Genomic DNA, 25,150 nt, shown 5'->3' on the forward strand with positions numbered 1-25,150 from the left:
ATCCAAATGCAGATGATTGTTGTGGGGAGTGATCGAACAATGTGAAAACGTTAAACGTGACAACCGCCAACGGCTGAAATTTTTGTTCGTTGAAGTGTCGGCGGAGGCTGTTGCTGTTGACAACTCGCGTCATATCCGTGTTCACGTGACAAGGAAAAACAGACGCGCGGCAGTTCGTTAACTCAAACTTCAACCCGATACAGAGTGCGTTTTCGTTAACACATGAAGCTGAAAAGTATGTCAACATGATATTTTTTAATTTTTGTTTAACTCATTTTCTGAGTGCACAGGCTGCAACCTGAATCAGTGAAATGCAAAGTAACGATAGGAAGCCAGATGCAGTTAAACACCGACCGAGCCGTGTCACATATGGGGGTGAAAGAACACAAGTGCGTAAAGTTCACACCAGAAAGATTCCTTACAGGGTTGGATACTGCTGGAACAAAGGCGGGAGACTCAAAGAGCTGAGGATAAGGTACTCAACTGCTAAAACCGACTTAATTGAACTTGCGACAATCAATAGTTTGTGACAGACTTGCTGAACCTCGGCAGGCACTTGGCGAGAAAATTTCTGAAGATATGGATGCGCAACACCTTCGGTCGAGTTCTTCCCCGTGAAGCAAAGTAACTCACGTTTACAAATTGTTAAAGAAATAGGAAACAAAAGTTTAAAAGTACACGGACATTTCTTCTACACAGGTCCCACCATAACAACGTGGTTGTGAGACGAGTCTTTAGTGCATGGAGGGACGAGTGGTGGACATCCAGGAGGGAGTGGACTCTCACCATGCGTGCAGATTGTAACTACAGGTTATTAATTTAATTTCTGTGCCTTTTGGACGAGATCGGTAGAAAACTTGGGATTCATAAGCAAATTAATCTAATTATGAATGGGCTAAATAAACTGACTCTCATGCAGTATCAGCTTGGATAGTCTCCAGCCCTTACTACCCAACTGAGAATAAGGCAGAGTCCTCTCATCCTTGGAATTTCTGCCTGTGTGGTTGCTGGAAGCAGTTTATTTGGCCATGTTAACATTATCTTATTTGCATTTTAGGTATTACCTTTATTGCTGGACTCTCCAAAGGTGGAAAAAGTTTGTGTCTTTGCAGAGGGAAAAGAAAAGTAAAGTACGGAGGGCTCAATTATTTGGTATGGCGATTCACTGCTTCTTTGCCTGAAAGTGTTTTGCAACATTTCTAAGGAACAGTTTTGTCATCAACTTGTTTCTTTCTTTGAACCAGCTGACAAGAGACGCATGCGTCTGGTTTGGGACAGATGGGAGGTTTTCACAGAGATGAGGAGAAGGAAGAACAGAATGCTTCATTTGGCTCTTGAGCAAAAAAGGCTTTCAACTATTCAGTGAGACTATTTCTCAAATAGATCTTTAATTATGATTTGTACTTTTTTTATAGAGCATAATGTGTTATCGTTGTGGTTTGCAGCTCAGCATGGACCTTATGGCAGACCAGGCTACAGCAGCGCCGAGAGTCCCAAGCTTTAGAAGGCCAAGCACTGAAACAAAGAGCACTGACTTCACAGCGCTGGGTAAACATGATCCAACACCTCTTGTTGGTTAAGTTTGATTAATGCTGGGCCTGTGGAGATTTTCTCAGGTGATCTTTAAACTTCTATATTTTGTTAAAGGCTTGGATTCGGTGGAAAGAAATGCACACAGCTGCTTGTTGCCAGAAAGAGAAAGAATCCATAGCTGCACTACACTTCAACCTGAAACTGAAAATAAGAATGTTGCATCACTGGATGGAATATGTATCCTGTTGCCAGACCAAAAGAAAGACCCGAGGTCTGTGCCCATCCAAAATGCATGTGTGGTGTCCGTTTTCTTCTTGACCGGCTTCGTTACTTGTTTCCCTTGCTTGGCATGTGTTTGCCTTTCTTTTAGGTGTGGCTCATCATGTCAGTTGTATCCGGCTGGTTAGGAACTGTTGGAGCAAATGGAGAAGTGCCGTGGATCTCAAACGGAGCGAAGAAGCCCGTTTACGTACTGCTGGCCAATTGGCCACGCAGAGTGCTCAACGCAGAGTGCTGGTGCACTGGGAAGCCTGTATCTTTCGCTGTGTATAAAACTTGCAGACATTCTGTTTTTCTCTCAACTAAAGAGTCACATATTGGCATACTCTACATTTTTCATCCCACTATATAGTTATTTGATCTTTGAGCTTTTCAGCAGATGTGAACTTGTGCAGAGGAGAGGCTGAAAGAAATCGGAGAGCTGCACAACATCTTTGCCGTCGTCTATTGGTAAATAACAAAACAAAACATCTGTAAAAAGAGCAGAGTGCGATTACTTCACATTCTGAGGATTGTGTGTTTTTGTTACAGCGTGCGGGATTGCAGGGTTTGTCTCATAATGTCACGTTCAACAAAACACAGCGACTGAACAACAACATGGCTTTCCAGCACTGGCAACAGATGGTAAATGATGATCGGCAATTTCCCACTGCAGGTTTCAGTGAATGTTTGAACGTGTCTCAAGGTTTCATGTTGTTTCCAATAGGTGAAACAAAGGTACTGGAATCTATGGCAGCACCGTCTGGAGGAAGCTGAAGACCAGGATTTTCAATCCCTTGCAGAGATGGCACAGAAGAAGTACAGGTAGACACATTTACATTTTTCTCTCAATGCCACTGTTATGCTGGGATAAAGATCTTGAACTGTTGCCACATGCTTTGTTGTCCAAACAACATGCTTCCAATTGTGTTTGAATAATTAGATTCTTAATTTGAAAACTGTTTCTCTCCGCAGTATTTCACTACTGAGAAGCTGTTTACGTCACTGGAGACAGAGACTTGCTGAACAAAGATCTATGCAGGTAGTTTTAGATTCTATCCAAGAACAGTAGAAAATCATGGAGAATTCAGTTTCAGCGGTTAGTTACTTTACAAGGTGACAACTCTGTGTGTGTGTGTGTATATATATATATCCTAATTTCACAGATTTTGAATTCCCATTATTGTTTTTTTTTTGTTGTTGTTGTTATTTTTTACAGGACCTGGAGCTTCGTGCAGAAACCTGGTTCATAGATCGCACGGTACCTCGATGTTTCAGGTTATGGGTCGAGTTCACTCAGCAGAAAAGACTGCACGAACACAGAAAATGCAAAGCTGAAGTATTCAATCGGTGAGAATATAAAATTATGGTTAAAGAAATTAAACATGACTTTTGATTTCAGGGACAATGTTTGGAAGGATTTAGTTGTTCAGACTGCTTCTTGTTGTTTAAATTAAAATTTTCATTTTCTATGGAGTAGGAAGAAGTTTCTTCATGACACGTTTGTTAATTTTCCTCACTCAAGACTAATTAGTGCACACAGCGTGTTGTCAGTGGTGAGTCAGCGTATCAAGTAGTCCTATAGTAAAGGATTTTCTCGACTGAGCAGACTGACCTACGCTTTGTCTCCGTTAGTTTTATTGGCTGATTGTCATTTCAGGCAGCGGCAGTACTCTTGGGTGTTTTACACCTGGTGGGGACGATTTGAGAAACGCAAGGAGGAGACGCTCGCTGAGCGGATGGTACGCCAGCCGCACGTGGAAAACGTATTGCTCGTCAGGGCTGCAGATGCACAACAAATATAACATTATATTTCCAGGCGATTCTTCACGAGGAGCGAGGCATCATGCAGAGAGCCTGGACTCGATGGAGGCATGGCACACAACAGCAAATTCAAGATGTGGAGAAACGAAATGCTTCGCAGCATTTCTACATGCGCAGACTTCTCTTTAAGACAATGATGCAGTGGAGGGACAACAGCATGGAAATGCGAGACCAGTTGAGTAGAGCAAGTCCTGTCAACACATCTGAGCTGTGACCATGATTGTTGGCTAATAGAGTTTGTCTGTGTGTTCCATGTCAGGAGAACCCGAGAGCTACAGGCCTGCCATCAAGGCGATTTGTTCCGCATGAGATCATCAGTAGAGAAGTGGAAAAAGGTGCTTTTTGTAGTGTTTCTCGTGTACTGTCTGTACATCATCTGTTCATTAATACACAGTGTGGTGCTTTCAGCTTAGAATGACTCAAAATTAAAAGGAACCGCCTTCATTTTAGAAATGTTCTGGCCGGTATCCCTCGTAGCATCTGCACCATCGTACTGATGTGTCAACATGAAACACATGGATGTTTTGCCTACTAATTTTTTTAATGATTTTATTCATGTGTCCCATATGGCAACATAATTCACTTTAAGTTTTTTTATTTGTTTTATATATAAAAAGACATTGTGGAAGTAATTGTGTGTGTGTGTGTGCGCGTGTGTGTGTGCGCGTGTGTGTGTGCGCGTGTGTGTGCGCGCGTGTGTGTGCGTGCGTGTGTGTGTGCGTGTGTGTGTGTGCGTGTGTGTGTGTGTGTGTGTGTGTGTGTGTGTGTGTGTGATCAGTTTGTTCAGAGGCAGAGGGAGAAAAAAAGCAGACTGAAGGAGATTCAACATTACAGTGAAATCAAACTTCTCAAAAAGGCTTTTGTGGCTTGGAAGGTACATAAATATGAGCAACAGGCATAAAGAGCTAATTATTCTAAAATCTTGACAGGACTAAATTAATGTCTGTCTCCTATTTGTTGTATTCAAAGAATTACCACCTTCAGATGTCTCAGATCTATGACCGTGCAGAGGAACTTCACAGGCTGCAGACACAGTGTTTTCTCAGGTAACGAGAAACAAAAGCATATATTATCTTTCATGAAGTTTGAATTTTCTGTATCAAAAACGCATGGATCATCAGTTTTAATTGTTTCGTCCCAGAAATGTTCTGACCGTGTGGCGGGACAACGCAGCGCTGCTGGCAGACTTCCGCACCAAAGAGCAACACGCACAGAACCACTTCGAGCGCTTCCTCCAACTGAAGGTTATAAAGCTTTCGTCTTGAAATGTTCCTGGCTGCGAGTTCAGTAAAGCCTTTTGAGTTTTGACACGTTTATTGCGTTGCATTCTGTGAAGGTCCTGCTTGCCTGGAGAAAAACAACAACACGTGCAGTGTCCAAGCGCCACCAGCAGGAGGCAGCAGTAAGCAGGGCACAGACGTCTGTAAATCAAGGTGAATGATTGTTTTGCTCCATGGCAATTATTATATAGATACGTCAATCGAATGATACATTTTTTGAAAGGCTGAATATGCAGTTCAATATATAATTACCTTTATAGATGGGTACGTGCAAAATGTAGATGTAATGTTCTTTCATACTGTATGCAGCCAGAATTTTAAGACCCATAAAAACGGCATATGTAAATTCTACTGGAGTAAAACCTTGACATTAAAAACAGGAACAAATAAAGACAGATTATCTTAAGCTTATGATGTTCGTAGGATTAGAGAAGCATCTTTTGTTTGATAGGATGTCTCTCGGTTTAGTGCGACTGCTGGAGTCCTTCAGACAATGGAGGGAACAAACCAAAGAAGCTCGAAGAGAGAGGATGTGCATGGAAAAAGCCCGGTGGCACCACAACTCCAAAGTTGTCTCAAAGTCTCTGAAAGCATGGAAAAAGTACTGCTACCAACGGCAAAAGAAAAAGGCGAGAACTTCATCGTCCCTCACAAGCGATTCAATGTTCATATGATGCCTTTCCGTAAATTCTGAGAAACGTGTTTATTTTTTCAGGTGATGAAACGACGAGGAAACTTGTTACTGAGATTAAAAGTATACCAGACACACTTTGAGGAGTGGAAAGTAAAGGTTCGTTAATGTGTCTCTCACATTCTGAAAAAATAAGAAATTATGTCAGGGGTGTCCAGCTCTTGTACTGGAGGATCACCGTCCTGCAGGTTTTTGGTCATTGGCTCTTTTTGTCTGAGGATGTTTGTTTAATGATTTTTAAGTGTCACTCTCATGCTGAATAAATTGCTCTAAGATGGAGGCATTTCTTACCGGTGGCATTTTGTGGTTATTAGTAATCTAAAAGGCCAAAACCCTTTTTGATCGCACCGTATTTATTCTTGTTAAACTGGCCCTGACTTTGGTTTTCCTCCTACCAAACAGCTGCAGCACAGACGGAGAGAAGCTCAGCAGACGGAGCGAGCGCTCTGGCACTGGTCCCTCACTCTTCAGGCCAAGGTAACACCTGCCTCCGCATTCTTCTTGCAACAAAACTGAGCGGTGAATGCCGCGCTGCAGAAATGGTGCTCACAAGACATCGCTTGTGTGATCCTGCTGCAGGTGTTGTTTGCATGGAGGCTCTGTGTCTCAGAGCAGCGCAGGAAGCGAGAGGAGGCCGCTCGAGCTGCACAGGTCTACAGGGACCAGCTGCTCCAGGAGGGTGTGACACGCATCCTCACATACGCTGCCCATATGAACACCCTCACTACAAGTCTAACGCAGTACAGCCAAGAACAAGTGAGTTATTGTGTGTTAGTGGTGACTTTCGACACAAGTTGACTGCTGGTTCTTCAGTTCCGCACCATTCTTGCAGAAGCTGCAGCGTGTCCAGAGGGCGGTGAAACGCTGCGCCGTGCACTGGATGCAGCGGGCCCTGCGTAAGCCACAGAAGGAACCGGAGGTCGAAATGCAACGGCCCAAAAAGAGTGTGACATTCTCTTTGCCAACACCAAACAACGTTTCCCCGTCTGTCCCAGCAGAGCAGGAAACTCTCGAGGGACTGCTCGGGACACTGTGAGCGTGCGCTTCACTTTGACAGCCTGTGTTCAACACATGGACTGCATCTTACGCTTGATCATTTTCTGCAGGCTCGTCACCAGGAGGCCTCGACGCCAGCCCCGTCGCTGCAAGGAACTCTTTGAGTCTCCTGTGTTTACAGATAAAAGGTAATGTCGATCAAAAAATGAACACTTTTAATGTACTGAACCAGTTTGTCAAATTCTGTCGGATTTTTATTGTCGCTGACAATCCACTTCTTTAATTTCACAGTTTGCATCAATGTGGTGTCCCCAGCCTTGATGCAGCTCCCAAACCACTTGAGTCCAGTGAGGTTTCACAGACAGACCAACATCCAGCGTCTTCCTGCACCTCTGTTACTGCGACACATCAGAGCACCTTCTTGTCTCCCGTGTCACCCTCTGAACATCACATGGCCACTCTGGACTCTTCTCAGGAAAACCAAGACCTTCTTCTACCACCATCAGCTTTTATGGCCACTGGAACCCAGAAAATTGTAAAATCAAATTAGCTCTTTGACCTGGACACCCAAATATCCATTGCTGTATTCAATAACTTCCTTTATCTTACATGATTTGTTTTGTGTTTTCTCATTCCAGTTGGGGAAATTTACCACTCCAGGTCCTGCAGATACTCCATTCATACCTTTTGATCAGTTTGATCCTCCCTTTGAACATTATTCATCAGTCTGTCCAGGTGTTGTATCTGCACTTTATTTTGGTTTTGTGTATGTTTTTTTTGTTGTGTGTTTTGGCTGTGTCACAGGTTTGAGCTTGTAATATGTCGAACACAATAAGAAAACCAACTTTACTGATGTCTTTTTAATAAGATTCCAGCTCGAGTCCAGACAGGGCTGTTCTGTGCAGAGTTTGAAAGTTCTCCCTTGTGTTATAGCAAACAGTACTTTGTAAATAGTTACAGTGTTCTTCATATGTCTTTGTGGTACACAGTGGCAAGGAATATTCCAGAGCCCTCACAATAATCTACGTATTTCATCCCAAAATGTAGAAACTGATTCAGCAGCAGCTCTGATGAGAGAACTTCTCAACATTCAACAAGACATGAAGAGATTCCAGCAGAGCAGAAGGCAGCTCCGGTACAACTCTGTCAACAGTTTCCTTATTCCTGTTTCATTATTGTGTTTTTTTTAATCCAGTCAATACCTTATCTGTTCAGGGCATGGAGAAAGCTGAAAGAGGTATTACAGAGCTGGCTGCAGACCAGTGGAAAAGATGAAGAAATGGAAAGAAATGCTGTATGCCAGGAGCTGAAGGAGGTAATTATCCCCAATAAATTGTCATGTTAAATTGAACAATATGTCCTTTACATGATCGTGTGGTGTCGATCTGCATTAGAACTCGTAATTTGAGTGAAAAGGGGAGTCAGAGATTGGAATTTGGGTCTGTGTGAGATTATCATTGGCACACAACAGTTCCTCAGAGCCAAACACTCATACATCACTCACCTCAAAAAAAAATTGTGATAACATGCAGGCATGTTAACGTGTGTGGTCAAAGCAAAAAAAAACAGTGATCTATTATTTGTTCTGTTACTACACAGTTGTTGAAAATAACACATAAATTACACAACTGAACAAGTACATGTATTAGCAGGTGATGTTGAGCAGCAAAAGTGTTTGAAGCACAAAGAGAAACATCTACTGAATGTAGATTTCATGACCATATACTTAATATACTTGTCTAAAAGTTATTGCTGTTGAATTGAAACTGAAAATAGAAATAGAAATCTAACCATTCCATTTTCCATGACCAAGATGAACAGTTGACTCTGTGCCAGCTGAAATATTTATAGAAAATACTCGTACATAAACTATCCAGAATATTTGACATTTTGAAACTGCTCCATGCAGCACATGAAAACATGATACCTCAAACTTGAGCAAACTTTTAAAATGACTTACTTGCTGTCATTGGAGGCTTAAATTCTGCATGTATTTTTGTGTGGCCTTATATAAACAGGAACTCCCCGGCTGTGAGAAAGCCAGACAACAATCTCATCGGGAGGCTGGTGATTATTGTACAGACACGTCATGTAATTGTTAATTTCACATCGAATGTGTTTGTTGTCAACAGCTGGACGAGCGCATCAACATCCTTTCGGCTGAGCTGGACAAACGGAAGCCAACGATGGGGATGCATGCAGAGAGAGTCGGACGTTTACAGTCTGTCCTTCATCAAGGAGCTCATTCCCGCCGTGGAAATGTAGCAGCGGTGGAAACCAGTGACTCATAAAAGGAAATATCGCAGGTCACTTACCTGCTGCCGATCTCTGAACTTTCGCTAATCTCCCACAATCGTATTACACCACATATTATGGAAATCAGTTTCGATTTAGTTCATTGTCCTTCTACAGTCTCACCTGTTTTCATCAAACCTTTGTTTTCCTTTTTGTTTTAACAGCGTTCTTATTTTAAGGATTGAAGCCATTTTAATTTCCTTTTTTGTTTTTGCCTGATAAATGTAAAAATTTTCTCAAAATTAAATCGGGCCCCAATAGCCAAGTACCTGAAAAGCAGCCCTTGCCTCTCCATGTGCAGTCTAAATCTAAGCAAACGTTGGATAGGGGTCGTCCTTGTGACAACACATGGTGCTAAATATTTTCCATATGTGCGCAAAAAGTGACCGGATTGTTTTCGGAGGCGCTGCCCTCGCCTTGCGCAACAGGTTTTCTGTTTCGTAGTTAGTGCCAGTACCTCCGATACTTTGGAAATCCTCACCAAGGGAATCCAGGGATTTGAGTTGAACAGAGAGAACAGCTGTGTGTTTCACGCTGCGAGACTGCGGGAAGGGTTTGTTTGAATCTTTGATCTCCAGCCGGTCAGAATGCGATGGCTTTATCCTGTTTTAATTTTCTTCATCTTTGCCTGCTGCACCAGGGGTGAGTTTTGCTCTTGAATGTCTTAAAAATAAATGTTTCAATGTGAATCTTATGGATGTTGCTTACTGTAATGAAGTTGTTAAATGTTTAGTTGTTTTTTTTTATTCTTTTGTTCATGTATTTGTTTGTTCTTTTCATGGACAATATTTGTCTCTAAGTTACCTCAAGTTTAGTTGAGATGATTAATTTAAAATTGAATAAACACTTGCTTCCTACAAAACACTAAATATGCTTGAACCTGAGTGATGACTGCCATCTCCACTGAAAGGACTGGAAGTTGGTTGCGTAGTGTAACTTCCTTTAATGTTTGAACCCGGCAGCGAAGAAGATGCGTTGGTGCACTGTGTCAGACCCCGAACAGAGGAAGTGTGCAGAGCTGGCTAAAGCCCTGGCGGCTGCGCTGCCACCGGCTGCTCTGGCAGCTTTTGCCAGACTCTCATGTATACGAGCATCCAGCACGACAGACTGCGTCGACAGGATCAAGGTGAAAAATCCTTAAATTACATGTCCGAGGTTTCCTTTTTAATTTATTGGGGGCAAAAAAAAATGTAAGAAGTCGCGCTAGTTAATAAATACAATTCATTTGTAAACCAGTTATTGGTTAAGCATTATGAAAACATCCAAATATAAATCTTTTATTGAAGTTAATATTGTCATTTAATGCTATAGTACTATGTCCAAACAGCTAAACATAATGATACAGTATTTAGATATTCTGTAAACAATTTATAAAATTACTGTTTTGATTATTAAGTTGTTTTTCAGGTTGTAATAACCTATATTTGAATAAAAGCATACAAAGCAGTCTTCAAGATGAAGAGAATTCAGCAAACATAAACAAAGAAGTGGTTAACGTTATAACATTTCTTTTGACAAAGTTGATTGAGATTTACAGCTGCCTTGTGCTTTCCAGTCTTGTGCACTTAATCAACACTGAATAAAACCTTTTTTTTTTAAATGCTATGAACTAATACTTCATCCATTTCAAAACTTCTTACATCTTAATGAAGAAGGACAGCACTGTTTCACGAGCTTTGAATTGGTTTTATTGTTGATCAGAATCATTTCGAAAGGTAAGGAAAACAAATCATTGTGATTTAAAAAAAAAAAAAAAGAAAAGCTGTCCATCGTTTGAAGTTACAGTGAACACAAGCAAACACAATCAAAGCTGCGATTTTCTTTGATCAAATCCAGTATCCATCCGAGTTTAGAGTCAACCCGAGTGAAGTTGTTTTGCTGTGTCTTTAGTAAAGATGATGGGATAGCTCTGGAGCTCCGTTATGAAAGTAAACCATTAAATTCTTCCTTTCAGGGTAATCGTGCTGATATTGTGACTCTAGACGCAGGAGAAGTTTATTCTGCTGTCAAGCAGTTTGACCTGGTTGCTGTAGCCAAAGAGGTCTACAGTGATGGTTGGTTTACCTATATCAGACACTTCACATGGAATCTCCAGAGGCTGAGGTGGCGTCCTGCTCTATGTTTTTATGCAGGAGGCTGTATTCTGTCTGTTGCTGTGGTGAGAAACAGCAGTCTGGACATACGATCTCTGAAGGGCCTCCGGAGTTGTCACAGTGGGGTTCGGTGGACGGCTGGATGGAGTCTTCCACTCGGCTTCCTGCTCTCCCGGAACTACCTGAGTTGGTCCAAAGAGCGTCCGCTCAGTCAGGGTAAAGCGACTATATAATCAGGAGCCAGTGAATCTGCTCTTGTCCGCGTCTTCATTCCTTCGCTGGTCTGCTCGCCCCTTCGGCAGATGTCGGCACTTTCTTCAGTGCCAGCTGTGTTCCCGGAGCTGCTGCCATGGCGCCCCTCCTGTGCACTTTGTGCCAAGGTGAGAAGTCCTACATTCGTCAGAAGAATTACCACTGCGAAACATCCCACAATGAGCCCTTCTACAACAACCAGGGGGCTCTCAGGTCAGGCTCCACTAAATATCCACACGCCCTCACTTTTCAGAGTTTGAAAGACGTGGCTTTAAACGTGTGAATTTGTTGGCCTGTTTTACTTTGCCACAGATGTCTAAAGAGGGGTGGAGGAGATGTTGCATTTTTGGACCATTTAAGTCTTCAAACTATTGACGGTAAGTAGTACACATATCCCATGATATCGTTTTGTGTTGGCTTTAAACATGGTCTAGATAGAATTTAAAAAAATCTAGAGCAGTGGTTCCCGAACCTTTCTCTTGAGGCTCTACATTGCCTCTAAAAAATTTGCAGACCAATAGAATAAGGTCAAAACTTCCCTTTTTCCCCCCTGAATGTCATATATAAGCTCATTTACATTTAAAATAATCTCTTTCCCACTTTACACATCCTTATTGAAGAGATTTGAAATTTTGATTATGAGCTTCCGGGTTTAATGTGACATATTCAGATTGGACTCTTGTACTCATTTGCACAAACTATGCTAACAAGCCTTTATTTTTCCTCGTGTATTCTGTCAGAGAGTGAGCAAGAAGATTTGAGGTTGTTGTGTGCGGATGGTACACAAGCGCCTCTCAGCCACTACAGAAGGTGCAATCTGGGACGTGGCCCGGGAGGAGGCATGGTCACCAGACACAATTTTCGTAAAGTTGTTCGAAAGTTTGTCACTACTATGCAGGTAATTTATGCGTGTGGTCAGTCTAATCATATTGTCTTCTTTTTGCTCACGGCACTGAGGTCCGAGCTGTACTTTAGCTCCACTAATTTATTCAGTTTTCCAGATGCTTTTCGGCCACCACGGAAAAGAGAAGCAACGCTTTCACATATTCAACTCTTCAAGTTTTGGAGAAAACGACCTCCTCTTCAAAGACCTGACGGACAAGCTGGCCGTTCTCTCAGATGACATGGACGTCAGTCAGGTGCTGGGGCTGGATTATGTTGCACTCCTCAAAGGCCTCGGCCACGAAGGTACATTACATCCACATGCAGATGAGAGCTGGTTCACGCCGACAACTGCCAGGCTGCATTTTCACTGCGTGGCTGCGTGCAGGAAGCTCCTTGGAGGACAGTGTTGTGCGATGGTGCTGCATCAGCCATGCAGAGCAGAAGAAGTGTGAGCAGTGGGCTCTCAACATAAAGTCAGACCCTCTGGTGTGTGTTCGAGCCGCCTCGATGCGTGACTGCATCAAGAAGATAAAGGTTTGAGTTTTAATTGGGTTTTTTTGTTTTTAATTGTAAAACATTTGAAAAACTGTGGAGTGCCGTTATGACTGTAACATTCTTCCAGAGGGATGAAGTGGATGCTGTTTCACTGGATGCAACCCACTCGTTCATCGCCGGGAGATGTGGCCTTGTCCCTGTGGTGACTGAATATTATGGTACGATTTTTATATACAAAACGTACAAAACGCTCTCTCACACACACGCTGAGGAAAACTGTTTTTGTGGAAATAGAGTAATACATAAAGGTATAAAAAATTTAAAGCAGACGAGCAATCTGAGATTTCTGACGTCCGCCAAAGGTTGACCTGGACTTAAAAAAAAACTAAAACAAAACTGGATCACTTTCAAAATTTAATGGAATCTCCCAGGGCCTAATATCTATCTGTGGTGATAATTTGAACAAAATCTGTGCTGTACTTTTGAAGTAATCTTGCTAACAGACAGACAAACAAATATCCGGCAATTAATTTATTACATCCTTGGCAGATGTAAGAAGAAATGTTAAAAACTGGAAAATGACAAAGTTGATAAAAAAAAAAAGTTTAGAACAAAGACAGAAACTTAGAACTTAAATAACAAATAATTAAAAATAGAAAAATGTATGAATATTAAACTGAAGTAATAAAGTGACTAAAAACCATTATATCTACAAGAAATTGTAAATATTATATACAATTGACAAACATTAAGTTAAAAACTAAAAAAAAAAAAATGAAGGAATTATTCTAGTAGTCAATCAAAACCATAAGTTTGAAAGCAGCCAGCAAAGCATTTCATAGATAATATAGCATTCCACATGATTTTCTCAGTTGACTCTTTGTTTGCTGAGGATTTGAGGTTTGACTTGAAAATGCTTCAAACTATTAATAAATAAAAGTGTCGTAGGGATCCTGTTACATATAATTGCTCTGTCTATTGTGAGGCTTTTAGAATCAGTTGTGTTGTTAACAGCAAATCCAGTTTCATCACTTCTTCAAATACTTGTTGTTTACCTCTCGTCGTGACTTGGATCCTCTCAGGAGGAAGCTGTGTGCCGTCTGAAGGATCAGCTCATTTAGAGACGGACGGTGAGAAGACGAAAAGAAAATAACTCTCAGTTGAAGTGGTCACTGCTGTGTCTGTTGTCCTCGCATAAGCAACGTTTCTCTCCTCAGTGCTGCCCACGGTTGTGGGCGTCGCGATTGCGAAGCGCTCCAGCAGGAGCATTTACATCGGGAATCTGGGAGGCCGGCGTTCCTGCCACGGCTACACATACAGCCCCGCTGGCTGGCTGCTGCCATACAGACACAATTTAAGCCTGGAGCATAACAGCAGCTCACCATGTGATCCAGACCAAGGTACTGCGCTCTCCGTAACCTCGTCCCTTTTAAATGTGACCTGCTTTCACACTGTGAGCAATGTTTGGCGCTTTGTGTCATCTCAGTGTTCAACACAGTGTTTTGGAAAGGCTGTCTGCCTGGAGCTCAGGGGAACCTCTGCAAGGTGTGTATGGGCGGCACGGGAGAGGCTGCCACCAAACGCTGTGCAGACAACCACAACGAACGTTACTATGGCAACATGGGGGCTTTAAGGTACGTGCACTGGCTCCCCAAGGTGAAGTTTTTGGTTTAGAATAATGTAGAAAATACTCATTAATCCCAGAGGGCAATTCCTCACAGCATTGCTTTACAAAGAATAGAATATTAATAGAATGGAATATCAAAGAAATAATAGGAAATAATAAAATGCAAGTAAATATTGATATGTACAAGACTTGACAGTGAACAAATATATACAAGGAGAGGAGCTTGACAGTTCTCATGGTCATCAGACTATAATTCATCTTTGAAAATGGTGTTTTACTAAGGACCAGCATGCACCATCGCTGGTGATTTAAAGAAAAAAGTCTTCAGCCAAATTAGTAAGTTCAGAAACTTTTAGTTAAATCACTAAGTTTGAATAAAAACATTTTAAAAACCTATATTTAAGGACTCATTTGGATTGTAGATTTTTTTTTTTTTTTGAGAAAATGCTTTTCATTTGCAAATCTTGTTGTTTGTGAACACAATTGATCGTCCCCTAAGTTGTGACTTAATAGTGTCAACCAGGTATTGTCAAGTCAAACTTTCACATTGATTTCTTTGCTATAGTTTCATTCACTTCCTGAGAGAAATATGTGGGCATATATCTTCTAAAAATTGTCATTTGCTCACTGTAATGTTTCCAGGTTTATGTTGTTTGTACTGCAGAGATGCCTTTCAGGCATTTGTTTATGCGTCAACTCCAATAAGACAGTTATGTGACGATGATATACAAAAATATTTAAATCATTTAAAAGGTTCTGACAGGACTGGATTAGCCACAAATACAGCGTGAGATCATACCACCTGAAGAATTAAAGTGCAGGGAACATTTTACACATAAATAGAGATATATGGGAGGAATATAAGTGATACACTTTGACAAAATATTTGCAAATGAATAAACTGCTCTTATTATATGTTGAGGTGCCTTGTAGGAGATCCAAGTGGTAAAAGCTTCGGGGACATTGCCTTTCTTGAGCAGCACAACCTACTTACCAACATTGTTGGTGAGATATTCCAGCTTTAATGTGATTTTGCAAACATACACGCCATTATATTCTGCATGTTGATCACATCATCATATTCTTTTGTCCTGCTGTTCTCCAGGTTTGAGCTCCACCGGCTGGGCAGAGGGATGGACGTCGTCAGACTTTGAGCTGCTGTGCAGCGACGGTGGCCGCGCCCCGCTGTCGGAGTGGAAGACTTGTAATCTGGGGGTCATTCCGCCAAACACCGTCATGACGCGGCCTGTGCTCACACCGCGAGTGTACGACTTCCTTATGAAGTCACAGGTGAGTTGTTTCCCAATCACAGTGAGATCTCTGAAGAATCTTGCTTTTGGTTTCCTGCAGACTGCATGAAAGAAAACCTGCTGGTCCCAAGAGACCTTAAAACCTACTTGTGAAGCGTCCTTCAGCTTACATACTGTGAGACGCTTGAACAGCCTGCCTGAGGATCTGTGGGTATCGAGAAAAACAGAAATGTTAAACTATATCCTTTCGGTTTGGCTTTAAATAAAAGGTGCATGTATTCAAATAAATTTGTTTGACTTTGATTTAAAATGTTCTTTTTGCTTTTTTCTTGTCACACTCAATTTATGATCTCTGGCGATATTAAAGAAGTCACATGGCCGGTGTTTCACATGTCTTTGTGTTACATTTGTTTTTATTTGACACATTTAGGAAACGTTGGCAGCCAATCCTGGAGCAGAGTTCAAACTCTTCGAGTCTGAACAATTTGGAGAAAGTGATCTACTGTTTAAAGATGCAACGCAGTGTTTGGTCCACACGAGCCACATGGACTACCGCTCCATCCTGGGAGAGGACTTCTTCACACATGTGGAAACTGTCTTCAACTGCACACACTCTGGTACGTCCACAACAACAACAGATATATGACTGAATCTCTCTGCTACTGGTTCCTCTTATGTTTTTGTCATTTTTTCTATCAACAGATATCCTGGAGTTTTGTGATCAAGACGTATGCAGTATATTCTGATGGTCACACAGAAGAAAGCAACACTATTTGCATCTATGCCACAGCCACATGTTTATGTTTATATCAAAGGACTGAAACCCTTCACAAAAATGTACTCGGTGACTTCTCAGACACAAGAAATTTGTCTTTACAACTTTCAAATAAATATGTATTTCCAGTGTACTCAAGAGACACGCTTGCGGGGGGGAAAGATGTCTCAGGAATGTTTCAGAAAGAATCTAAAATGTCTTTAGAAGAAGGATTTGAACTTAATCTATACCTGTGTTGTGGGTTATTAGTGAAAGTTAAATGGTTTTATTTAATAAGTACCAAAATAAAGCTGACCAATTTAAACTGAAATATGGTGTGGATGCTGTTTAAAACAGGTATTTTTTTGTATTATTTTTGGATCACTCTATAAATTCTATTTAATCGTGGCGATTTTGTTCCATTTCCTGGAATGAAAAAACATGTCAATATAATAGTAAGTATTTGTACTTACTTATACTTAAGTAAGCACTTAAATATTTAAGCTATTTAGAAGACCCCTCATGAAAGTGGCAGACAGAATGCAAAGTGATTGTTTCCCACTTATTTTGAAATATTAAGTGAATCTGTAATATTTTCATTGACTAAAGTGTTTTATACATATTTGACAAATACATAGCTTATTCATTTTGGCTTGTCGTGCAGAACTATATAAACCTGAGCGTGAACACTTGCGCTGATGTTAAATCGTACTACACCTCCCAAAATACAGCACGGATGAGTTTCTGTGTTACGTTAAAACTGGGACTTCCTGTTGCTGGTGCTGTGACAAAGGTTCCTACCTTATATCAGCCGGTCGTAATTTGACATGTTATTCAACAGCTTCTGTCGCGTGTTTACTTCAGTAACTTCACAGCGCTTTTACGGCCGCAATTCACAACGAAGGTAAAGTACAGAAAGTCAGAAAGCTTGAAATAAATACCCTGACCGCATTTAAATGTGCTTATGTTATCGTTTCGTGGTGTTCTGGGTTTGTCCTGATGTGTGTCCTGCTGCAGATGAGGCTGTTCTGGCGGAGGATCCTCCCTCCCCCCGGCCGGGGAGTCTCCTCCGTCCATGCGGGGATGCACAGCTTCGTCCCGGCCTGCAGCACCGCTGACTCCCACACTGTGGAGCTGCTGCAAGACTTCGTGAGCCGGGCCAGCCGCCTGTTTGTCATTACCGGTGCGGGCCTCTCCACCGAGTCCGGAATCCCCGACTACCGCTCGGAGGGCGTCGGGCTGTACGCGCGCACCGACCGGCGTCCTATGCAGCACGCGGAGTTCGTCCGCAGCGCCAAGTCCCGACAGCGCTACTGGGCAAGGAACTTTGTGGGGTGGCCGCAGTTCTCCTCCCACCAGCCGAACTGTGCGCACAGAGTCCTGCAGCGGTGGGAGGCCGGGGGGAAGCTCCACTGGCTGGTGACCCAGAACGTGGACGCGCTTCACTCGAAGGCCGGACAGGAGAGGCTGACGGAGCTGCACGGCTGCGCCCACAGGTGAGACTCCCAGGGGCGGACTCTGACGACACAAGGGCACGTGCACGCACACCCCCATTCACACACGCGAACTCCTGTATTTGGTCTGTAAGTACTCACATATTTTGGTTAATATTGGTTGTTCATCTTGTTTTAAAATTTTATTTAGAGACTTTTATTAAATTATTTTTTTTGTGTTTGGGATATTCAAGTATGAAAGTACTTATTAGCTCCTGACTGACTTACTTTGCAATGCAAAGACACACTGACTTATGTAAAGATGGAGAACTTCGGTTTGCAGGGTGATGTGTCTCGGCTGTGGTGCCATCTCGGCGAGGAAGGCGCTCCAGAGTCGATTCCTGACGTTAAACCCGGACTGGAGTGCGGAGGCAGCGGCGGTGGCTCCGGATGGTGACGTCTTCCTTGAGGACGAGCAGGTCCTCACTTTCCGGGTCCCCTCCTGTGTGGACTGTGGAGGGACTCTGAAACCCGAGGTCACTTTTTTCGGGGACACGGTGAATAAAGGAACTGTACAGTTTGTGCATGACAGACTGGCTGAGTCGGACGCTGTGCTGGTGGTGGGATCATCGTTACAGGTGGGATTTAAATAGGGGGGGGGGGGGGGGGGGGGGAATTACAAAACACCCATTTAAAACAATCTGTCTGGGCTTTTTGAGCATATGTAATTCTGTTCCCCTTGGTCCCCCCCAGGTGTACTCAGGATACAGGTTTTTACTGGCAGCGAACGACAGGAAACTGCCAGTTGCCATCGTGAACATTGGCCCCACTCGAGCAGACCACCTGGCCGAGCTGAGAGTGAGCAGCCGCTGTGGTGAAGTCCTGTCCGTCGTCCAGCTCCTCTGACGGTCAACATGAAAGTTGAGTCCGTGCGTATGACGTCGGTCAAATTTACTGCCGACGCTACCTCAGATGTCACAAAACGACACAGCTGTGGGTGGAGTGAAGTTCAAAGGTCAGCTTCAGGAAGTCGACCAGTACCACGGCTCAGGGTCAACGATAAAAGGGCTGATTGTTGATTTTGTGGAGACCTGAGCAGCTGAAACCTCACTCTTCAGTGAAATGTAGCACATCTGGCTGGTTTTGGTAGAACTTCTTTCAAAATGAGTGTTTCCTTCCCAACTGTTGCTCATGAGGGAATCGTACTCAAAGGTTTGACGATATTAGTCAAAGTACCCTCGGTGTAATTTGGCACTAAAAACAAAAATGTATCTGCAATGACAAGTTTTATCTTCTAATTATATTATTTATGCTCAGGAATCTTGTTATATATTAAATGCTGTTAATTGAAAGAATCCCCACCAGGACTAATAGAGTAGTTTTATTCCAAACAAGCTACAGGAGACGCTGCATTAACAGCTATTCTTGTTTTATTTCTGTGAAACGGAACAAGGTGTCACAATGCAAGTTGTTGGAGAAATGATGCAATAGACTGTAGTCTGTCATTGTACCGACAATAATAAACTGCAATCCAGTTTGTTTTTAAAAGTGTGATTTGTCTGTTTATTACGTTAGATTATTTTGATACTTAACTGTAATTTTTGAAATAGCATAACTTGGATCAGAATGCCTTTGAATTTTAGAGTTCTGTTCAAAGTTTGAGATGAACTCACCCTCAAATAGTATTGATTAAAACACCGAATGGCAAGTGTTTTGTTGCTGTACCTTCAAGTGTCTAGTTATTTTATGCAATTTACATTTTCACAATGGCTTTGCTTAATTTATTTCCCCCCACTGTTGATGTGTCAGAATAAATTAAGATAAACAGTTTCGCAGACTCAATGTTGCCGAGCTATTTTATTTTAAAGACAAACTTGGATGGACATCACAAACACACAGAAGACAGAGTGACGGGGGACTGACTCAAACTGAGATCTTTCAAAATGTGTTGCTGCTCAAATTTCTCTTGTAGACGGTGCTTCCAGTTCTGCAGGTTGGATTGCGTCTCTTCCTGCAGAGCAGCCGGGAGGCTGAAGGAACACAGGCGGCACCTGTGAGCGGCGGCATCTGTCGGCCATGTTGCTGAGGCGGTGATCACCAGCAGGGGAGTCATAGACAGACAGTTCTCGAAACCCGCCGTCTGATCAAACCAGTAGACGACCGGGTAACCCAACAAAAGTCCGAACACTGAGCACAGATTCCAATCCTCGCTTTCCTCACCAACGTAAAGAGGTTTTTCAGCCTCCTCGAGTTGTTGAAACTCCTCCAGAAGAACGAGTAGCCTTTGTCCCACGCTCATCAGCTCGCATTTCTGCAGGTTGGCGATAGTGGGATTCTCCAGCGAGTGGCAGACGTCGACCACTGCGACGCCGCCGCCATGAAGTGCCTGCTGCATATTTGTTTTTACCGTCGCTGGATTAACTATAAAACTGTTTCCACTTAAGCTCATCACGACAAGAGACTTGGACGCCAGCTGGAGAGACTGCAGAGAGCTCAAATACTCCTGCAGCTGCTCCGCATTAGCACTGTTAATATCGTACAGTAGAGTGGGCTTCAATCCTAAATCAACAGCACAGACCTGAGCGGCCAAGTCCAGACTCTGAGTGGTGGAGAGAGATTTTCTACCGGCGCGCAGGCATCTACGAGCTGCGGCAACAAGCAGCTCCTGAGTGGACATGGCTGCAGTAATCACATCACACAGTACTTAAATGCTCCAATGTAAGCAGGCATATTTCAGATGCACATATCTTAATAGGGAAAAAAAGTTAAATAGCTAAATAAATCTGTGACTGAGTTGGGAAGTGAAATATTAAATTATTTGGGCATCATCTACACTGAAATTGAAAGAAAGTTTGGGTAAGCAAGATGACTTGTTTTAAATGGAACTTGGGGAGGAGGGAAAAAAAAAGCTTCATTTATCTGTGTCCTTTCGTCCTTCTCTGTTGGGCCAAGACACCTGAAATGGCAAAAGCATCGTGTCAGCAACATGAACAACTACAACGAATTATCTTAAAAGGCAATGCTTATTGGTCAAATATAGAACCAGAGCAGGCACTCGGTAGAGCGGGTTACCTTTGCCAATGCCACATTTGTTTGCAGAAATAAGTTAGCATTGCTACCATGATAGCTGTTAGCTCATATTGATACCAACTTGGTAGGTCAAGTAGTGACATCATTGACTGAAACACTGAGCAGGGAGCATCTCCATGGCAACAGACGCTGCTCCATGAGGTGCCTCTTTCATCCGCTTTGCAGGCGAAATATTTTTCGCAATTATTTGGAAACTGCTGTTAATGTCCCAAAATCTAATTGATTGGTGGTTAGATGATGACAAATCATGTGACATTTCCTGCAGTTCGGGTGAGTACTTTATCCATAAAGGTGGTAAACGACATAGAAACCATTAAATAAATACATGCAGATTGAATTGTAACCTTCACCCACTTTTGTTGGTCAAGCTTTAGTCTCTGCATTAAACTATGAGTAGTGGACATCTACTATGCGGCGCCTTGCAGTGTTCAGCTGTAGGATCCACTCTGATCACAAGTTTACTCTAACCCCTAATTTACAACATAATCCAAGTTCACGTGTATGTTTTAGCAGGACTTTCGTCCATTTAATGAATTCTAAGCAAACAGCATCACCCTCAAAATCTGATTTAAAAAAATAGGTGATCTCACCTTCATCCTGTTGTTTCCCCCCCATTATGTCACTGGTTGAGGAGACATCAGGTCAAAATCAGAGAGATTTCTTGCAACCCAAACACCAGCTGCAAACAAACCTAAATTGACCAGAAGATTCCTAAAAGAGAAGAAAAAAGTTGTTTGTTCATACAAGTGTGCTCGTTTGATTGTGTCTGTTCATATAAGATACAATCTTCTGCAGTTGTGTGAAGACGAGACCCCAGACAACGGCAGAATACGAGAAGCTGTAGGACCGATGTTTTTGAAAATGCTTTAAACGTACGAAAATACAGAGATCCACAACTTGACAAATGAAAACTGAAATACACATGTGCCGTAATGGAGTTGTGCAGTCAAATACATAATTTTGGACAAACCAGGTGCTCTGTATATGGGCTTCGAGAAACAAAATACATTATGTACATGTTTTTTGTTCGAATATTTTGTTTGGCCTCACTGTTCTCTGGAAACCAATTAGTGAATAATATAAATCATAGATCAATCAATATAAAACAGTCCTCGCGACTTTAAAACGTTAACGTCCCCAATCTGCAAATCCCTTAATTTCTAAATGGCACTGATTATGAAAAAAAAACATCAGCGTTTTGTTAGTTTGAATTCAGATGTTTCTGCAGCGAATCGATCGGTGGTCCATACAAGGACAAGCGCAGAGAGCGAACAACAACTAGCGGCCCTGATGTTAGCCACAAAAACAACCCTCTACTTCAAGCTATCTACACAGTCCCACCTCCTGAAGTCGTTTCTGTCTGTTGCGAAGCGGCAGGCTGAGCTGATCCAGTCAGCCACACCAGAGGAAGACGCCTTTTTTCCGTTTGCTCCGGTCATCTTCTCCAACGTGGTTCGACCGAGAGAAAAAACGAGACACACTGACGAACGGGGCCAAGGGGGAAGACTTTAGTTGCAACACCAAGTACGGTGTGGGACGAGGCTCAAATGTTAAGGCGAGCTCAGCCGACCGCGAATATATTCAAAGATGTCCGCGCTCGACAGAGCTCGGCTTATATTTGAGCCTCGTCCCACACCGTACTTTAAACTGTAACACCAAGTACGGTGCGGGACGAAGCTCAAATATATAAGGCGAACTCAGCCGAGCGCGAATTATTACATGTTCAAAGATGTCCGCGACCAGGTACCGCCGATTTCTCAAGCTATGTGAGGAATGGCCCCGGGACGAGTTGAAGAAAGGCCGCGACCTGGGGACGTTCCTGCGGCAGAGGGTCGCCTCGGCGTTCCGCGAGGGAGAAAATACGCAGGTACGAGTTCCTCCCGCAGCAGCGAGCGAAGCTCAGAGGATAAACATGGTGATCTGAGGAGAGAACAGCTGACGACCTTCACTGATTATTACGCACGAAAACCTGAACCGAGGTGCGATAATTAGATCTATCTGTGGGCACTTTATATATCCATTTTTTGATTGTTTAAAAGTGATTACACAAAGGAATCGAAGTAAGAGAAGCAGCATGTTCGTCACAGTGTACACAGTGTTCCCAAACTGAGTGATGCACAAAGTAACTTTTATTCCAGCTAATTAATGATTATTACTGACTTTAATAATTTGGTCACATTGTTTTGTGTTTCACAAGTAGTAAAATGTATACTTTTTGTAAAATTGAAAGAAATAGATTGGTAATTGAGTGACGATCGCTGTAGATTAATGATAAATGTCTGTTGTTCCAGTGTGCATAGTGGCTAAAAACAAAAGAAAGTGGAGGAGCAGCAGTATATAATAACAATAAGCAGAATGAACAGTCGGAGCTGCTTATCAACCCATGTAACAGACTGCTTTAAAAAAAGAGGTATAATAATTTTGAATAGCATTAAAGTTATGGCTTGGCTCTCCATCCATCCATCCATCTTCAACACCGTTTTATCCTGTGCAGAGTTGCAGGGTGCTGGAATCAATCCCAGCTAACTATGGTCTATGGTAGAATCCTCCATCCACAGGTCGCCAGTCCATCACAGACCAAACACAGAGAAACAACTCCACACACTCACATTCACACCGAGGAGCAATTTATGTCCACCAATTAACCTTGCATTCTTGTTTTTTGAATGTGAGAGGAAACCCACACCGAAACGAGGAGAAATGCAAACTCCACACAGAAATGTCTGGATGGTATTTGAATCCAGGACCTTCTTGCTGTGAGGCGAGAGTGCTAATCACTACTCCTTCACCAATCCTTCCCAGTGCAAATTATTTTTGCCATCATAAAATAGAATAAAGTGCCAGAGCCCATCCTGGGTCACCAGACGTATAGATTTCATATCAGATTAGAACTTCTCCTTATCAAGTGACAAAAAAAACCCCATCTTAAAACAATCTGTCAAACACCAGAATGACAACATGAACGCACAAAACCAAAATCCATGTTATAGAAATCCAGCTTGCGGCTCCCACGTCAGGATTCTAACTGTTTTGACCTAACAACATACCTTTCACTTTTTATTCTTCGACAGATTGCAGAGCCAGAAAAGTGTGACCAAATGTATGAAAGTTTGGCTCGTATCAACGGGAACATTTACAGACAAAGAGTAAGTTCACACTTCCACGTAACTCTCCACCAACGCTTAACACCTCGGCTGCTTTGTTTTCAAGACTTGCAGGAGGTGTCAAACAAGACGTTGTCCATTTCAGCAGGGGTTTAATGTAAAGTATCAATTAATGTATAACCTCGGTTACAGTTTATGATTATCATAAAAGATCAATTGGTCCAAAGATCTTCTTTGTTTTCTGTACCAAAGGCTGATTAAGACTGCAAAGAGTCACAGTTAAGTTTTAACATGAACTGGAAAGATTAACAGGAGATCCGAAGATGTTCTGCCTGCCTCTTCTGGAGCTCACCTTCACTTCTATTGCCCTGCTGACCACAGTTAAATTACATGTCTTGAGGGAAAACAGGAATCACTTCTTGCATTACAATAAGATCAGATTTCATTCATCTTTTCAGTGAGACATTGAAAAGAAGCTGAGTGTACAAAAATACCTCTTTTCCTTCTTTTCGTCCCACCCAAATTCCAAGTAGGGAACTGCAGTGGCGGTTTAACTGGATATGCAACTGTGTTTTTGTTTATTCATCAAAATACTCTTATTTGAAACTTGATCCTTGATGAAGTGTTTGAGGTTGTTTTGGGTTTTTTTTTTCTTCCATTATTCACACTTTGAATGTCGGTACTCATTTCAGTTTCCTCGCATAAGGGACACGAGCTTCACAGGAGTCACTGTGGAGGAGTGTAGACTTCTTCTATCAGGTGAGGACTCGCATTATCGATTGCACTCGCACTTCATCACACTGTTTGGCTTCTCAGAAAAAAAACCCAAAACGACTTGAGACTTTTGTCCCCCCCGGACAGGGAGCATGCAGACCACGGAAGACGATAAAAAGAGCTTATGGAAAACGATGATGGAGCGATTTTCCTCCAAAGCACCGGAAGATGCTCCAGAAAAACCTTCTGAAAAATAACCTTCGCTCATGTTGCATGTACAGAAATAAAGTTTATTGTTAATACATTTGAGTTTATTGTTTTTGTGGTTGCTAAAGGCAGGTCATGTTTAAGCTCCAGCTTCTGGTCACCATCAACAGAGCTCATAAGTTTCTATCATTTATTTTAAATATTACAATGTCATTGCTCTTTGTATTCTTTTAAGTTTTAAGGATGTCTGTACCTTCCTGTCCACTTTGCTGCTGTAAAACTGCAAAAAAAAAAAATTTATATTTTCTATACAACTGCAGCAACACAACTTTGCAAAATGTGATTGGACAATGATTAAAATTGTTAAAT

General features: G+C 42.3%; 6 protein-coding genes across 6 annotated transcripts; 4 read left to right on the forward strand and 2 right to left on the reverse strand.

Annotated features, from left to right (window-relative positions):
• Nucleotides 1-311: 311 nt before the first annotated feature.
• On the forward strand, nucleotides 312-8,889 carry sfi1 (SFI1 centrin binding protein; the record flags this gene model as incomplete). Its single annotated transcript, XM_080495412.1, has 31 exons — nucleotides 312-475; nucleotides 553-624; nucleotides 700-810; nucleotides 1,058-1,152; nucleotides 1,245-1,362; nucleotides 1,446-1,548; nucleotides 1,648-1,804; nucleotides 1,904-2,065; nucleotides 2,192-2,262; nucleotides 2,344-2,436; nucleotides 2,519-2,616; nucleotides 2,767-2,833; nucleotides 3,011-3,141; nucleotides 3,452-3,533; nucleotides 3,611-3,789; nucleotides 3,875-3,950; nucleotides 4,394-4,489; nucleotides 4,585-4,661; nucleotides 4,757-4,859; nucleotides 4,952-5,048; nucleotides 5,364-5,524; nucleotides 5,611-5,685; nucleotides 5,989-6,063; nucleotides 6,166-6,342; nucleotides 6,419-6,618; nucleotides 6,693-6,770; nucleotides 6,874-7,117; nucleotides 7,221-7,317; nucleotides 7,630-7,717; nucleotides 7,798-7,897; nucleotides 8,715-8,889. 31 exons carry the CDS (start codon nucleotides 312-314, stop codon nucleotides 8,871-8,873), a joined length of 3,606 nt encoding a protein of 1,201 aa, XP_080351538.1. The 3' UTR covers nucleotides 8,874-8,889.
• Nucleotides 8,890-9,425: 536 nt separating this feature from the next.
• sxph (saxiphilin) lies at nucleotides 9,426-16,329 on the forward strand. The gene is made up of 17 exons (XM_080495116.1): nucleotides 9,426-9,519; nucleotides 9,840-10,003; nucleotides 10,832-10,931; nucleotides 11,010-11,186; nucleotides 11,273-11,435; nucleotides 11,535-11,599; nucleotides 11,963-12,120; nucleotides 12,224-12,410; nucleotides 12,493-12,641; nucleotides 12,730-12,820; nucleotides 13,685-13,732; nucleotides 13,820-14,002; nucleotides 14,089-14,236; nucleotides 15,152-15,234; nucleotides 15,335-15,519; nucleotides 15,910-16,096; nucleotides 16,182-16,329. The coding sequence occupies exons 1-17, from the start codon at nucleotides 9,465-9,467 to the stop codon at nucleotides 16,223-16,225; spliced, it is 2,187 nt and encodes a 728-aa protein (XP_080351242.1). The 5' UTR covers nucleotides 9,426-9,464; the 3' UTR covers nucleotides 16,226-16,329.
• Nucleotides 16,330-17,027: 698 nt separating this feature from the next.
• On the forward strand, nucleotides 17,028-19,533 carry sirt4 (sirtuin 4). Its single transcript, XM_080495128.1, has 4 exons — nucleotides 17,028-17,137; nucleotides 17,251-17,729; nucleotides 18,010-18,304; nucleotides 18,420-19,533. Exons 2-4 carry the CDS (start codon nucleotides 17,251-17,253, stop codon nucleotides 18,570-18,572), a joined length of 927 nt encoding a protein of 308 aa, XP_080351254.1. The 5' UTR covers nucleotides 17,028-17,137; the 3' UTR covers nucleotides 18,573-19,533.
• Nucleotides 19,505-20,349, reverse strand: cUnh1orf74 (chromosome Un C1orf74 homolog). The gene has a single exon (XM_080495129.1). It carries the CDS (start codon nucleotides 20,341-20,343, stop codon nucleotides 19,552-19,554), a length of 792 nt encoding a protein of 263 aa, XP_080351255.1. The 5' UTR covers nucleotides 20,344-20,349; the 3' UTR covers nucleotides 19,505-19,551.
• Nucleotides 20,350-20,482: 133 nt separating this feature from the next.
• tomm6 (translocase of outer mitochondrial membrane 6 homolog (yeast)) lies at nucleotides 20,483-22,248 on the reverse strand. Its single transcript, XM_080495136.1, has 3 exons — nucleotides 22,098-22,248; nucleotides 21,347-21,467; nucleotides 20,483-20,622 (listed from the first exon to the last, which is right to left on the reverse strand). The coding sequence occupies exons 1-2, from the start codon at nucleotides 22,193-22,195 to the stop codon at nucleotides 21,371-21,373; spliced, it is 195 nt and encodes a 64-aa protein (XP_080351262.1). The 5' UTR covers nucleotides 22,196-22,248; the 3' UTR covers nucleotides 20,483-20,622; nucleotides 21,347-21,370.
• Nucleotides 22,249-22,458: 210 nt separating this feature from the next.
• On the forward strand, nucleotides 22,459-24,876 carry uqcc2 (ubiquinol-cytochrome c reductase complex assembly factor 2). Its single transcript, XM_080495135.1, has 4 exons — nucleotides 22,459-22,623; nucleotides 23,828-23,902; nucleotides 24,553-24,619; nucleotides 24,722-24,876. Exons 1-4 carry the CDS (start codon nucleotides 22,486-22,488, stop codon nucleotides 24,829-24,831), a joined length of 390 nt encoding a protein of 129 aa, XP_080351261.1. The 5' UTR covers nucleotides 22,459-22,485; the 3' UTR covers nucleotides 24,832-24,876.
• Nucleotides 24,877-25,150: the final 274 nt, after the last annotated feature.

Source organism: Blennius ocellaris (assembly GCF_963422515.1).
Source record: "Blennius ocellaris genome assembly, chromosome: 4".
In the NCBI taxonomy this organism is placed as follows: domain Eukaryota; kingdom Metazoa; phylum Chordata; class Actinopteri; order Blenniiformes; family Blenniidae; genus Blennius; species Blennius ocellaris.

Excerpts from the sequence above, each read along its gene's own strand:
- sxph (XM_080495116.1), top strand. The coding sequence starts at position 9,465 with ATGCGATGGCTTTATCCTGTTTTAATTTTCTTCATCTTTGCCTGCTGC. Across the intron at positions 10,932-11,009 it reads CAAAGAGGTCTACAGTGATG|GAGGCTGTATTCTGTCTGTT; the intron begins GTTGGTTTACCT and ends GTTTTTATGCAG. Across the intron at positions 15,235-15,334 it reads CCTACTTACCAACATTGTTG|GTTTGAGCTCCACCGGCTGG; the intron begins GTGAGATATTCC and ends GCTGTTCTCCAG.
- sirt4 (XM_080495128.1), top strand. The coding sequence starts at position 17,251 with ATGAGGCTGTTCTGGCGGAGGATCCTCCCTCCCCCCGGCCGGGGAGTC. Across the intron at positions 17,730-18,009 it reads CTGCACGGCTGCGCCCACAG|GGTGATGTGTCTCGGCTGTG; the intron begins GTGAGACTCCCA and ends TTCGGTTTGCAG. Across the intron at positions 18,305-18,419 it reads TGGTGGGATCATCGTTACAG|GTGTACTCAGGATACAGGTT; the intron begins GTGGGATTTAAA and ends GGTCCCCCCCAG.
- cUnh1orf74 (XM_080495129.1), bottom strand. The coding sequence starts at position 20,343 with ATGTCCACTCAGGAGCTGCTTGTTGCCGCAGCTCGTAGATGCCTGCGC.
- tomm6 (XM_080495136.1), bottom strand. The coding sequence starts at position 22,195 with ATGACCGGAGCAAACGGAAAAAAGGCGTCTTCCTCTGGTGTGGCTGAC. Across the intron at positions 21,468-22,097 it reads GACAGAAACGACTTCAGGAG|GAATCTTCTGGTCAATTTAG; the intron begins GTGGGACTGTGT and ends CTTCTCTTTTAG.
- uqcc2 (XM_080495135.1), top strand. The coding sequence starts at position 22,486 with ATGTCCGCGACCAGGTACCGCCGATTTCTCAAGCTATGTGAGGAATGG. Across the intron at positions 22,624-23,827 it reads GCGAGGGAGAAAATACGCAG|ATTGCAGAGCCAGAAAAGTG; the intron begins GTACGAGTTCCT and ends ATTCTTCGACAG. Across the intron at positions 23,903-24,552 it reads GGAACATTTACAGACAAAGA|TTTCCTCGCATAAGGGACAC; the intron begins GTAAGTTCACAC and ends TACTCATTTCAG.